This window comes from Cheilinus undulatus, linkage group 5, assembly GCF_018320785.1.
Source record: "Cheilinus undulatus linkage group 5, ASM1832078v1, whole genome shotgun sequence".
In the NCBI taxonomy this organism is placed as follows: Eukaryota; Metazoa; Chordata; class Actinopteri; order Labriformes; family Labridae; genus Cheilinus; species Cheilinus undulatus.
In genome coordinates, this window is record NC_054869.1 from 47,149,557 (window position 1) to 47,163,876 (window position 14,320).

Here is a 14,320-nt window from a genome sequence, read left to right on the forward strand (position 1 = left end):
GGTATTTAAATCTTGAGAATGAGTCTCGTAAGGTCCATTTAGAACAGACAAAAAAGTGATTAATTTGTAATTAATCTCGAGTTAACTATGAAATTTATGTAATTAATTGCAATTAAAAATTTTAATCTATTGACAGCCCTAGTACTTACTATCAGTGAGTACCCAAATGTTAAGTACAAGTACTTTGTCTGGAAAAGTATGGTATCGGTGATTCTCTAACCATAATATAACATGGTTCAAGTGCTTGATGTGTAAGGAGAAGCCGGCTTACCTTCTTAGGCAGACAGAAACCAGGCAGATGTTGACCTTTGACGTCTGCAGCTGCTGATCGAATGTCTCGATGCAGGTCATCAATCAGAGCCAGCTGACTGCTTGCATCTAGTTTCTATAAAAGCGCAAAAAAAAAGTTGGCGAAATATTTCTCTTGATGAAAATCTTTCAAAAGCACTGATCTGATCAACTTCTGTTTTCCTTTTATCAACACACCTTGGTAATGGAGTTGATGGTGTCCCAGCTCTGAGACAGGACCTCTGGGTTGGAGTCATTCAGAAGGCGAATTAGCCCTGACAGCAGGGTGCGGGTATGGGCGCTGTAATCTAGACGGGTGCGGGCAAAGTAGGCATTTAGGATGGTGACAGAGGCCTGTCTGAGGCCGGGGTCAGCGCCTCGTGTAGCCTCAAGCAGGTCCTCTATGATGATTCGCTGGCCGACTTCGTCTTCTACTGAGAGGAGAACTGTCTGACAGCTGCACAGCTCCTGTAGCAAAAGTAGAACGTTTATGAATAAATTCTTCAGAAGAAAGAAAATTAAAGGCTTTAACATAGAAACAATAGTAGATACACTCTTGTCACCTGTGGTTCATCCTCTGTTCCCAGCTTTTCTTTGAGGGAGCCGAGGATGGCGGGCAGGATTACGCCAAGGTGGCGTGTCAGAGCATCACCAGCCACAGCTGATAAGAACGCCAACACACGGGTGTTCACAGGAGGAGCAGTCAGCTGTAGTGACAAAAGAGGAAAGCTACTTCATTCAAAAGCATCAAGACACTACTAGAGCCAAACAACAGAAATTTTGACCGACTTTTTTTACCTTTGGAACCAAGTATGGCAGCACTGAGCGACTCTTCACTGCCATAACTTGCTTCAGTCCATCTAAAGCAAACTCAGCGGTGTCCTCATCATCCTGAAAAAAAAAAGAAAATCGGCATTCAGAGTAAATATGTCAACTGTGGAATACAGTCTTAGCTTGTTCATTTCATTGCTTCCTCACCAGCTGTTTGAGCAGAGTAGGCAGGATGTCGTCCAGTGCCTGGTGACCTATGGTGGCATGAAGCTGCTCAAAAGTCTTAGCTGCAGCCTCACGAACCTCCTCCAGAGGGTCACACAGAGCCTTCCTCACTGTTGGAACCAGGGACTCCGAGAAGACAAGCACCTTCAGAACAACATCATCAGGTTGAGTCAGAATAGAAAGAAAAACCAACCTTAACACATAGTATCATCTAAAACAGTGGTCCCAAGCCCCCACCCCTACTCGTAGTTAAGAAAAGCTAAGCTCCTCCGGACCCATTATATAACTTTAAACACTCAAAAATTTTAACATTTGAGATCCTTGGTGCCCCCCAGGGGTGCCCAGACCCCAGGTTGGGATCCACTGATCTAAAAGAGTGCTTATCATGCCTCTTTTACTGTTTACAATTGTAGCAAGAATATTATTCAGAGTAAAAACTATGGTGCATGTTTGCAGTTATTTTAAGATATCTATTACTACATAGTCTTGACTCACCGCGTCTTTGCTGGTAGACTTCATAATCTCACTGAGGCCAATGCAGACTCCCTGCCTCTCATCACTCTTCTCAGAGCGCAGTCCTTCCTCCAGGATGGGAATAATCTCAGGAAGAATCTTTTCTCCTAGCTTCCTAACCAGATCACCCAAGGTCCTGGCTGCAATCTTAATCCACAAAAAAAGAGCTCTATTGAGGCACTTACACAGCGGTAGGAAACAAGCAAAGTCATAAACACAGGGTCAGTAAAACAGAGTGGTTTACAAAATCAAATGAATACCGTTCTTTTGTCAGGACAGTTGGAAGCCAAGAAGCCCAGCAGGAGAGTGAAGAGGGTTGGGAGGATCTCCCGAAGAGTTCTGGGAGTGTTGGACACGACTATCTTCCAAACATGGAGAGAAGCCTGTCGTACCACAAGCTGAGTGTCTGAACGGCCCATATAGAGGCCGGAGAGGACACGATTTCGCCGTTCAGCACCAAGAGCCCCAATGATTGCCTGGAAGAGATTGGATTATAAATCAGCAGATTAATACAACAGCATATAAACAGGCTTCATGCGGTAGAGCAACACTGCACTGCTGTTCCATTTAAAAAAAGGGGAGAAAAATCAACTGGGGATCAATTTTGTGGTTTTGTAGAGGAGTTTTTACAGGAAAGAAATGCACTCATGCCTTATTGGATGCTGCTGTTCCAAAGTTGTCATCCTCAGAAGCAGTCTCTGTTGTCATCTTTCCAGTCACTCCAGATATATGGAACAACAGATCTCCAAGCAGCTGCACAGAGCTGAATCTGCAGACCAACAACAACATGACAGGCATCTGGTCAGTATAGCAGTGACATTTATTTAAAGGTACTGATGTTCTACTAAGTATCTTATTCTGACCTAATTCTCCAAAGGTCATCAAACAGGCCCTGTTCAAGCTCAGGAAGCAGAAGTGCAATGGCAGTCTCAGCATACATGCTAATGATTCGCTGCCCTGCACGAAGTGCAGTGTCCCTCACATATTCATTTTCATCAGCCAGAGCCTGTTGGCCAACAGAGAGGAAGAGTGTGGATTGACTACTGTTAATAAAGTCATATGAAAAACAGAATAATGGCACCACATGACAGGAAACATTTTTAAAGTACCTTGAGAATACAGGGAATGATAGGTCCAACGTAGGGAGTAAACTTGTCTCCAAAGGTGAGGGGCAGGTAGATGAACATCATAATGTAGCCATCTCTGACGTGGGAAGCAATGTCAACCTTGCTGGCTGTTTGCACCACATCTGGCATCAGTTTGTCCAACTTCTCCACGCCAAGTCCAGCCATGACCTCAGCCAGACCTAGAGACGCAACAAAAATCCTTCACTGAGCTGTTTAATCAGTGATACTAAGAAATGATTTAGGAACAGGGTTCAAAGGAACTGACCTTGTGCAGCTCCAGAGCGATCTACAGAGCTCTGTTCAGAGGCCAATGTCTCCATGAGCCAGGGCAGCAGGTCATCAAAGCAGGATTCGCCCATCCCTTTCACCATGGCACCCAGGGCTTTGGCTGAAACTGTGCGTACCTGGGAAGGAAAAGAATAGGAGCAACAGCTACAATATGAAGAGACGGATGACATGATACTCAACTACTGTTATGATAAATTAACATACCTCAGGCACTGGATCCAACAGAGATGCCTTCAGTCCAGGAATAACACTGGGTAGGTAGGGCGATAGGTCCTGTAAACAACAAAGGGTATCACATTAACAACAGGGAATTCTTCACAATGCAGTGGTTTTAAAGACTAGTCAGAAATGGTCTCTCGTTGAATTATAAAGTATAAATAATGCAAACCTTCTGATCGGTCAGGGAGTACATGTTGCCAATGATCTGAGCGGCCATCTTGCGAGTGTCGGTGGAACGATCCTGGAAGGCCCTCTGCACGATGGGCATGATAAGAGCAAGGGAGGGGGCGTCAATGAAGTGTACAAACTTTGTGTCCAGCAGTGTTTGCAGACATGTCTGGGTCCTCCTGGACGGGTCAGTGAGAGCATCCAGCAAAATGGGGGTAATTGCTGAGAGAGGAAGAATGACATGGTATTTAAATTCAAACACACATCAGTAATGTCAGAATTACTTCATAAACTACAGTAATCTGGTCATGATGCTCCCCTTTAGTGGCCCCTGGGTAACTCAATTTTATAAGTTAAGTCAGATAAAGTTATATGGTTTTTGACCAGGAAGCCTTCAATGAGATGCAAGCAGCTTTTTATGGTGAGGGACCCGAAGACCTCTGATTTTATTTTGTCCTTGGTCTGGCACTGGTTACTGATGTTTTTTAATGAGTAATCAGAATCCAGTGAGAAATTTTCAATGTCCAGAGCTATTTATATCCATATATGTTTGCATGTGTACAGATAGGTGGGGAGGCGGGCAGGGATAAAGGATGTATATATGCATGGCCTCACAGCATAGACGGGTAAAGCTGTGCTCATTGGCACAAGCAGCATAGAGGAAAAGGTAATTTTGGGTTGAACTGATGACATGATATGAAAAAATTGTTTGATTGTGCAGCTTGATGTTCCTGGGTAGTTCTGTGGATAATTAGATCATTAGGGATACAGTCTTCCTAAGGCTACTGAATAAAAACTATATCTTTATTTTCTTACACACCTGGCTCTTATGCATATTTTCAATTACATTGCTCAGCCCAGCGCGGCAAGGGATTTGTTTTTCCACCACAGCTGAGCTACTTGTTTGAGGGCACGTCTAGTGCTGATGACTCAGCGTTTTGAGCCCTCCTCGATCTTATCAAAGGCTGAACGATTTGAGAAAATAATCGAAATGCAATTTTTTTCCTCTGATGAGTTTTCAAACAAATACAAGCAATAAACCATTCTATATCATGTTGAGACAAGCAATAACTTTTATGCAATTCTCATATTCAATAAGAAAAATGTAAAAAAAATGAAGAAAGTAAGATTTTCATTGTAGACAATTTTTTAAAAGTGGCATGTGAATGATTGCATATGTAATGCACATCATCTCTGCTGCAAATACAGTTTTGGTATTTGGTATTTTGACTCAAATTTCAGGTTTAGATATATTACAACCACCTCCATATGTGGACTGAGTGATTGTATCTCAATTCTGCATGCGTTTACACCTTTAGTTAAGGCTGTCATGTGACCTTATTGCTTCAAAGGGATGCTGACACCAGGTTTAACAGGAGCTCCAGTCACTTACCAAGGATTTCAGGGTTGCGGATTACAGAGCCGATCTGACGGAGAGCCTGCTGACCGGCCTTCTGCACCTTCACATGGGAGTCAGTCAACACTTCAGTTAGCTTGGGAACAATACTGGGCAGACAGGAGGACAACTGCTTTGGTGCACAGAAAGCCATGGCACCAAGCAACTCCACTGAGCCTACAGGAGAACAGGAATGTTATTGCCACAGAGCCGCCATTTGAGGGAATCATTCGATAACTATTAATATAACATAAGAAATTAAAAGAGTCTAAAAAGCCATAGTTTCTAGACATTGCCGCAGTAATTTGAGCATGAACGTGAGCATGCAGAGCCTCCTCACCTGCTTTAGTTCTCCAAGACTCCTCCTCAAGGGCCACTAGAAGTGAGGGAAGGACCAGTTTTACTCCATGGGCGCTCAGGTTCCTCATCACAGCCTTGGCACAGTCATCTGCAGCCTTGAGCAAGAACACATACATAGTAAGTCTGATTTAGTAAAGGATTATTAATCTTAATGCTTGTATTAAGTTATTGTGCCTATTCCACAGATAACTTGTTAAAAAATCATGGACAGTGCACAGAGACTTCATAATCTTAAGAAGGAAAAGTTCACTATACTAGACAAAGTACTCACCTCTCTTACATACTGATTTCCATCGCCAAAGCAGAGCAGCAGATGTGGCAGCACATGAACCACGTATGGCTCAAACAGCTTACCTAACATGTTACACAGCATCTCAAATGCAAACAGCGCTCCTGGACAGAGGAGCAAAGATGGTGAGTGTTTTTCATATTTTTGACAACGTTGTAATGTGGGATTCTTCAGTGACAGAACAAAATGGTTTTTTATAACTACTGTAACTTTTAAAATTTAACAAACTATTTTGGCACATACATACAAAAACTTCACCGACCTTCCCTCCGTCTGAAGTTTTTCTTGTCCTGGATAGCATCTGTCAATGTGGTCATTATGTCCTGTTGTTTCAGTGCCAGGATCCCGAGACCTTTGACCAGTCCAGCCAGTCCGTACGCTGCTCCCTTTCTTTCAGCATACTTGTCGCTCTCTAGTAGCAGCTGCAGCAGGTTCCTTACAATTCCTGCAGCATCTTCCTTAATTGCAGGGACTAGAGGAGGTAAACAGCTTGCAACAGACTCCTGGACCTGATGGGGTGGGGATGGGGTGGGGGGGGGGTGTAACATAATTGTAAGTAAGTGTATAACAGTGAGTAAAATAGGATGTGTAAATGGGACAATGACATGAGGTACATAGTTTTGTATCCATATCTATTATTTCCTTTTGAAAAAAAAATCAAGTTGTTGCATAAATTAATTTGTTCTACAAAACCTACTTTGTTTGAATACCTTGCGAGTTGTTTGACCTTTTCATTTGGATGATTATAGCTCTCAGCTCATTGACATCAAAAATCATTCATCTCAAAATATTAGAGAATTACACATGATGTGCTTATGTAAGGATCTGTAATGCAGAAACACCAACCTTCTGACATGTTTATTCTTTCATGCACTCCATACTTTTGCTACTTTTGCACAAATCGCTGCTTCATGGAGGCACTCAGCCTGTGGTACTGCTGAGGTGTCATGAAAGCTTCTGACACTGTCTCTTGCACAGGAGTGGGTTGACACTGGGAATATGACACTGCAGCACATTTTCTGGACAACTCTGTACACAGCACTACTGATGTAACAACTCCAGACTCAAACCAATTCCCTTATCACGTTTGTGTAACAATCCTCACAAGGCTGCGGTCTTCCCTGTTACTTGTGCTCCTTTTCCTACCACACTCTTGCCTTGTAGTCAACTTTCCTTGAATGTGCTTTGGTACAGCCTCAGAGAACAACAGGCCTTTGCAGCAGTGACCATCTGTGTCTTTTTGAGGGTGTTAATGAGTGACTTCTGGACAACTGTCTAGTTAGCAGTCTTCCCCATGATTGTGGTTGTCAGTGCTAAACCAGAGCTAGCTCTGAGTTAACCAGCTGGTCAGAGCTCTTTTCAGGACTGTGGCAGTTAGAGTATATACAATTGTCCCTCTCTAAAAAAGCTAACTCTAAAATATTGAAGGTTTCCATGACTTTCTATTTTTTCCCAGATGTACTTCTCTAAATGAGCAGAAATGGAAAAAAGTCAAAGTGTGTTACCTGCTGTGAAGGTGTAGAGAGTGCAGTGATGAGTTTGGCCACGATGGGTTTGACCTTGGGGTCGTTCTTGTCCAGATGTTTGGCCAAAGATCCCATAAGAATAACCACACTCTGACGGACAGAGTCATAGCTAGCATCCTGGGGGGCGTTTTTTAAAAACTCCTCAAAAACTGGCAGCAGGCAGCTCACATTATCCTGCCAAACAAAGCATACAAATAAGCATGTGCATGTACATAGGGCATTTGTATGAAGTGCATATTAGAAAGTGTGTGTTCATGAGAAATGTAAAAATATGTGAAATGTTTGTTGGGGGAAAACTAAAGGTAGCAATACCTTTCCATGAGTGTTTAGGGCAGAGAGTGCAGCATCCAACATGCAGCGCCGCACCTCAGGATGGCGGTCATTCAGTGCATCAGGGACAAAAAACAGGAAGAGAGGAGTGACCTGAGATTCATCCAGATACATCGATAGCTTGTTCAGAGCCAGAGCGATTCCACACCTGACAAAAGTAGAAGTCACAAAAGCCCTCAGTTCACAGGATGAAGCATTTATGATCTTAAAGACTGTGGTATGCTGTTAGAATGGGATTAGTTTTTATGATCATAACTGATATTTTACTGCTAAAGCATAAAATTGTTGGGCAAACTCTCTAGACCTAGGAGTGGGTAAGAAAAGTGGTCAAAGGCTTTCCAACACAACTCTTCCAGTAGTTATCAACACAAATATTTCTGTCTTGACTACTGGAAGTATTATGCTGTTTTATTTTGTCTTTATGTGCTTAGGTCCCAATGGGACACCAAATTTCCATTTTTGTTCCCAAGATAACAGCTTTAAAGGCCTTTTAAGAGTATGCCCTTGCAAAAACAGTGAGTTTTACCTGGCCTCCCACTGGTCAGGTGGAGCCTCGGAGATGACTCTGCCCAAGGCATCCAGCACAGGAGGGGGTCTCTTCAAAAATAAAAAGCACATACATATCAGACCCAAACTGTTTCAAAGAGACTGCTGGACTTTCAAGATTAGCAGCCTTAGGTGGCCACGGGGCAAAGTCTCACATAGAGTTTCTGATGGTAGAGCTCAGTGAGCTGGCCGAGCACTGCAGCAGACTGGTCTTTGTACTGGGAAACAGCGCTTGACAGAGCCTCTGCAGCTGCAGATCGGACTGCTTCTTCATGGTGGGTGACATCTTCAATCAGCAGGGAACAGATTTCAGGAACCAGCTCAAGACCCAGAGACTCCCAGAGTCTGTAGAGGAAGGAAAAACACGGATACTGTAGTAGGGTTCCTGCGGACTTCAAATTCAAGATTTTTAAAGACTTTTTAAGACCTGAACTAAGAAAAAATAAAACCACTGTTTCAGTGGCAAATGAAAGATTTTTTCAAATAATTTTTTGTCCATAAATGCACATATTTGAGGATTTCTAGCATATCTGATGCCCCTATATACTCACAACTTCAAATTTTTGCAGGTGTGCTGAGCTGATTCAAAACGTTTTGACAATCAAAAAATCATTTGCATTTTGCAGAACAAGTGTTAGGCAATTCCCCAAGTGTTTTATAACAGTATAGAGTTTATAAAATAAGTATAAAATAAGGGGGGGGGGGGGCATTCAACACTGAATTCCCTAAATTCTGAAGAATATTTATAATATCATAATACAATTTGTGGGGGAAATTCAGTTAGAAATACAAAATTATTTATTATTAATAAAAAAAAGAGCTTTATTTCCTTTAGAATTTTATGTTTTAGTTGGTGGGAATTTGTGATTTTCAACATTTCAAAACTGAGTAGTTTCATTTAAACACCAATCACATGAGAGAATTCTGTTTACTTCTTTTATACCTTAAAAAATAAGGACTATTTAAAGTTAACCTTACATAAAGCCAAATCTGAAATAGAATAATTCACACATTTCATCAAAATAAGGGGATTAGCTTGTAAATTTTGCACAGAAAAGTTTTGTAACCTTAGTTACTCGGTCTGTGGCATGCTAACTCCTCCTGTCTCACTCTTTCTCCCTGCATCCCTCATTATTTTTTGTTCGTTTTTTTTTCTGTTCAATTATCGATACCCTGTATTTATTAATTGGGCTATAATACATGCAGTAGGTCTCAGCTTTTAAATAACACGCTAAAGTCTAACAAGACACGGTACTAAATAGGAGTGTAGAAATGATATCCTGGCACATTATTCTACCGAGAAAGGGGAGGAGATACAGACATCAGGATGTACTAACAATTAGACAGAGACCTCTTGATGCCTTCTTTACAGCTGTCATGTTGCTGCCACCATTTTTTTATTGCACAGCCTTTATAATGGGCCCTATGTGGCTGATTTCATTTCTTCTCCTTTTCTTAAATTATTTCGCTAATATCTCTCTAACACTGAAAGATCCTCACTGAGCCCCACTCACTCTGAGAGAACAGGGCCGACTCACAGACAGGTAGGTTATGTAGAGGCTTCACTACTGTAAATGCTGTTAATTTTTATGTGGAAATAAAAATTGAACACAGACAACTGTTAGTCAATGTGCCCTTCTTAGATTTAAGGCCTCTTTCTGGCCTTGACTGAGCTTCACAAGGCTTTGAATTTCAGATGTCCAATTTATGACTTTTTAAGACTTTTCAAGGATCTGCAGGAACCCTGTGTTGGTAGAATGTTTTTTTTAACCATCAGTGCTATTTTGGGAGCAAAACATGAAGATAGATGTCAAAAAATAGTAAAAAAAAAAAAAAAAAAAAAGCGTAAAGCGAGGGGCCCCTTAGTTTAGTACAAAATTAACCCTTACAAGAAAAGGTAGAGGTTGAACAAAGTAAAACAATTAATACATACTTTTCAGCTAAGGCTCGACCCTCCTCCTCAACATCAAATCTCGCAACCCAAAGCCTGCGTAGCAAACTAAGACCACTGGTCTCAGAACTGTCAGTGGGTAGGGCAAACTCCATCTCCAACAATCCCTGAACAGAAAGAGAGCAACACATCTTGTTAGAAAACATCTGTGACAGTTATTTTGTCATTTAGAAAAGCTAATCATGTTTTCGACAGTAATCGTTTATTTCTAAATAATCTTTTTTTTCTTGAAGCTTAAATCTATGGAGAAAACTTTCAAATACAGTGAGCTGCAAGTTGTGCTCTACTGTGTTAAAAATAAATCTTTATCTAGTTTGCCTGTTGAGTAAAGCTGAGCTCACCCTGAGGGCAGCATCTCGGACGGAGAAGCAGGGTGAAAGCAGGGCATTGAGTAGGACGTCTATCTCCGGCTGCTCTGCTACAGTGCAGCCGTCTCCTCCTCCAGCACTGGCACAAAGAGCTGTCAGGCACTGAGAGGCCAGCACCTGAAACACAGAAGGATGGGTTGAATGATAAATCGGCTGTAGTACATCAAGTATGAAGACTTGGCAAATAAAAAATAAGCAAATAAATAAGCAAGGCACACACAGATGATAGAGGCATCCATCAGACAAAACAAGCAATGAAACTTCCATCCATCATTCTATCCAAAATGGAACCAGACACCCATCATTATGTAATATTCATTTGGAGTACAAATGCAGTCATCTTTGGATCGGTTTACTATCATAAAGCAGATCCATATCTGTTTGCTGATACTTTACAAATATAACTTTTATAAACATTACTAAACTAAAAGAACCAGCAGCCCTGTTCTCATCAATCTTGATTTTGTTGATTCCTCTGTTAACACTTATCTCGTCCACTTATGCTGCTCTGAGAGTATTTTGTCTTTTCTCTTGAAATTTCCAAAATTAAACTCTGTAAAATGTTTACCTGGAGTCTTGGGGTAGCGGTGGAGATAACCCTCGTCAGGAGTAGCAGCATGTTGACACGTGGAAGCAGTTCTGGGCCATTCTGACATAAGAAAGCAAAGCGAGCACATGCAATAAACATTGTTCACTCTTACAGACTAACTTGTGAGTTGTGAGAAAATAATCACAAGACAAATGAATATCCATTGCAACAAGTTCTTATTTGTTAGCCATTTTTTCTGTTCTGATGGCTTTTCTTTTCCCATGCATAGTGTCTTTTGAACCATTACTCTTTACAGGTCACAGACAGAAGAAAATGTGTTCAAGCTGTTTCTACCTACCTCATCAATAACAATGTCATCATTGTCTGTGGCGGCCCGAAGCTGGGAGTGTTCAGTGATGACTTGTAAGGCTTTGGCCATCAAGTTTTCCGTCTCCTCAGTGCTGCCTGAAGACTCCCTGAGCATAACGTTGAGGAGAGGGAAGCAAAAGGAGAAGGCAGGGGCAGACAGTCGAGTCCCTTCTAAAAAAACAAAAAACAAAAATAAAACAATAAGCAAAAAAGATAGCGTAGGTATTTTCATGCTACAACTCCTCCCTTCCTGAATTACAATTCAAAATAACTTAACAATGCACTGTTGCACATACAGTGCCCATGAAGATTTCACTCCCTTGGATGTTTTAACCATTAATCAATTTTATAAATCAATCATAATCAATCAGGTTTGCATACCTAGTCACTGCAATTCTACTCCATTCCTCTTTGCAAAACTGCTCAAGCTCTGTCAGGTTGTACAGGGAACAGCCCTTGTCAAGTCCATCCACAAATCCTCTGTTGGATTGAGGTCTTGGCTTTAACTTGGCCACTCTAGAACATTCACCTTGTCGTCCTTAAACTATTTCTGTGTAGCTTTTGCTGTATGCTTTGGGTCATAGCCTTGCTGAAAAATAAATCTTCTCCCAAGCCGTAGTTCTCTTGTATACTGAAAAAGATTTTCCTCCAGGATTTTCCTGTATTTTGCAGTGTTCATTTTACCCTCTACCTTTACAAGCCCTCCAGGGCTGACTGCAAGAAACATCCCCACTGCATGATGCTGCCATGACGTTTCACAGTGGGGATGTGTTTGTGGTGATGTGTAGTGTTTGGTTTCCACCAAACATTGCATTTTGTATGAAAGCACCATTCTATTCTCATCAGACCAAAGAACTTTCTCCCACTTGACCATGTAGTCTCCCACACGCCTTTTGGTGAACTCTAGTCCAGATTTAATACAGATTTTCTTCAACAGTTGCTTTCTCTTTGCCACTCTCCCATAAAGCTTTGACTGGTGAAGAACCCGGCCAACAGTTGATGCATGCAGAGTCTCTCCCATCTCTGTTGTTGAAGCTTGTAACTCCTTCAGAGTAGTCATAGGTGTCTTGGTGGCCTCTCTCACTAGTCTCCTTCTTGCACAGTCACTCAGTTTGTGAGGATGGCCTGATCTAGGCACTTACACATATACCAGGTTCTTTTCATTTCTTGATGATGGATTTAACTGAACTCTGGGGGATGTTCCTTGGAATAAATCTGTATCCAACCCCTGACTTACACTTTTCGATAACCTTTTCTCTGAGTTGCTTGGAGTGTCCTTTTGTCTTCATGGTGTAATGGTAGCCAGGAATACTGATTAACCAGTGACTGGACTGTCCAGACACAGGTGTCTTTATACTACAATCACTTGAGACACATTCACTGCACTCAGGTGATCCCTGTTTCAATAATTGTGAGACTACTACCACCAATTGGCTGGACCTCTGTTGAATAAGGCCAGTCACTCTAATGGGCGTGAATATTTATAAATTCACTTATTTTATCTTTCATATCTTTTATTTAATTGACTTTACTTTGTAGAAATCTGTTTTCACTTTCACATTCAAGAGGATTTTTGTACATTTTTTGTCAAAAAGCCAAATTATATTGACCATGATTGATTTATAAAATCAATAAAAGGGAAAACATCCAAGGAGGTAAATACTTTTAATAGGCACTGTAGCAATCAATGGAAATTTCAGAGTAACTTCATTTCTTTATTGCTTTTTTCCCAATGTCTCTATCTGCTTGACAATACCTTTGAATGAGCTATGAACAAGAAAGTTTTCACATGAAATTTCAGGTTGATTCCTGAACATTAGAGTAGATTCTCTACATCTCCAGAATACTAAGAGATTCTATTTTACTTGTTTCTTTTTTTAGCTCATAATTATGTTGGAGTTTAAAAGTTATGGTTATAAACGTTATGAATTTTGGGTGTATCGTTGGGGGACATTGTGAAATTCGTGGAATAAATTGCTCAGCAAGAATCTTCTTCACCAACGTGTCCATAAAGTGGTCTCATTTGTTTTGCACCAACAGATTTGTGAGTAATTATCATGGAAAGGAATTTGGCCAAATATCTCTTAAATGGACTTGACTGACTGATAACCTGTCTGCTCCAACATTCTTTGAACGTTGTTCTTAGAGATTTAAAAATACTTTATAAAAACTGATTTGCATTGTCCAAAAACGTTCAAACTTTGACGTGTGAATGGCTGCTTACCACCAGTCTTGGTGTCCCTCTGTGGGACGGTGTGGTTGTGTAGCAGTAATACTGTACGATGGGCTGCTGTATCAAGGTCCTCCTGTCCCCATGCCTCATCCAGATCACACTCTGGCTTTAATAGTCGTAACGTCACATGCCCAACAAGTACAGCTACAAGGCAAAGGAGAGACATTTACATGAGATACTGGGGCAATGTTTATGAATAAAATACAAAACAAAGAACCTGTGTACCAAGGTGATGAAGATTTTTTGGCATAAGGCACACTCCTATGTCCAAGAAGAGCTGCTGGATACGTGGAGCTGCGAGTGGGGAATGTAGCAGAGGCATTAGGGCCTGGAGGGCAGCAGGGAGCTCCCTTGTGATTTGAGGTGGCTTTTCGATCAGGGTAGCTTCCAGCAGACCCACCAAACTCTGCAACTCTATATCCAACTGGTGACAAAAATAAAGCAGCACAATGAGGGCTAATTGAGAATTTTTCTTCAGACTCTCATTTTAAAGAAAACAATCCGGTCACTTTGCTTCATACCCCTTGAAGTCTCTTTCGGATAGCTGCCTCCTTTTCCAGCTGGCTTTGTACCATTTCCTTCTGTTTGCTGGTTAGTTGCAATTCTTCTTTGATTCCTTTTTTCTTTTTTATCTCCTGTAATATGAGGAAGAAATCAAGGTGAGTTCTGGTAACACCAAAAATAACCCAAAATGATGACAAGACTACTTTACCTCTTGTAACTCCAGTTCAATGATCTGTTCTTTGTAAGAGTAGGCCTTGTTCTCTCTCTTAATGTTGCCTTTCTTGGTGCTTTCCTTCTGGGCACTAAAGCAAGCAAATGAA

At 41.3% G+C, this 14,320-nt stretch overlaps 1 protein-coding gene across 1 annotated transcript in view; it reads right to left on the bottom strand.

The window, feature by feature from the left end:
- The window catches only part of gcn1 (GCN1 activator of EIF2AK4), a 32,607-nt gene that overhangs the window by 5,795 nt on the left and 12,492 nt on the right, over positions 1 to 14,320 (bottom strand). The window contains exons 21-49 of the mRNA XM_041787095.1: positions 14,209 to 14,302; positions 14,018 to 14,131; positions 13,722 to 13,920; positions 13,488 to 13,640; positions 11,253 to 11,434; positions 10,934 to 11,014; positions 10,339 to 10,482; positions 9,980 to 10,104; positions 8,202 to 8,391; positions 8,027 to 8,097; positions 7,483 to 7,648; positions 7,150 to 7,344; positions 5,907 to 6,153; positions 5,627 to 5,748; positions 5,336 to 5,450; positions 4,993 to 5,172; positions 3,601 to 3,821; positions 3,417 to 3,485; positions 3,190 to 3,328; positions 2,907 to 3,103; positions 2,661 to 2,803; positions 2,449 to 2,566; positions 2,058 to 2,273; positions 1,780 to 1,944; positions 1,267 to 1,428; positions 1,087 to 1,179; positions 852 to 995; positions 487 to 756; positions 272 to 385 (exon numbers count right to left, since the gene is read on the bottom strand). Coding sequence (XP_041643029.1) covers positions 272 to 385; positions 487 to 756; positions 852 to 995; positions 1,087 to 1,179; positions 1,267 to 1,428; positions 1,780 to 1,944; positions 2,058 to 2,273; positions 2,449 to 2,566; positions 2,661 to 2,803; positions 2,907 to 3,103; positions 3,190 to 3,328; positions 3,417 to 3,485; positions 3,601 to 3,821; positions 4,993 to 5,172; positions 5,336 to 5,450; positions 5,627 to 5,748; positions 5,907 to 6,153; positions 7,150 to 7,344; positions 7,483 to 7,648; positions 8,027 to 8,097; positions 8,202 to 8,391; positions 9,980 to 10,104; positions 10,339 to 10,482; positions 10,934 to 11,014; positions 11,253 to 11,434; positions 13,488 to 13,640; positions 13,722 to 13,920; positions 14,018 to 14,131; positions 14,209 to 14,302 — 4,429 coding nt within the window. The remainder of the gene's footprint in view (positions 1 to 271; positions 386 to 486; positions 757 to 851; positions 996 to 1,086; positions 1,180 to 1,266; positions 1,429 to 1,779; positions 1,945 to 2,057; positions 2,274 to 2,448; positions 2,567 to 2,660; positions 2,804 to 2,906; positions 3,104 to 3,189; positions 3,329 to 3,416; positions 3,486 to 3,600; positions 3,822 to 4,992; positions 5,173 to 5,335; positions 5,451 to 5,626; positions 5,749 to 5,906; positions 6,154 to 7,149; positions 7,345 to 7,482; positions 7,649 to 8,026; positions 8,098 to 8,201; positions 8,392 to 9,979; positions 10,105 to 10,338; positions 10,483 to 10,933; positions 11,015 to 11,252; positions 11,435 to 13,487; positions 13,641 to 13,721; positions 13,921 to 14,017; positions 14,132 to 14,208; positions 14,303 to 14,320) is intronic.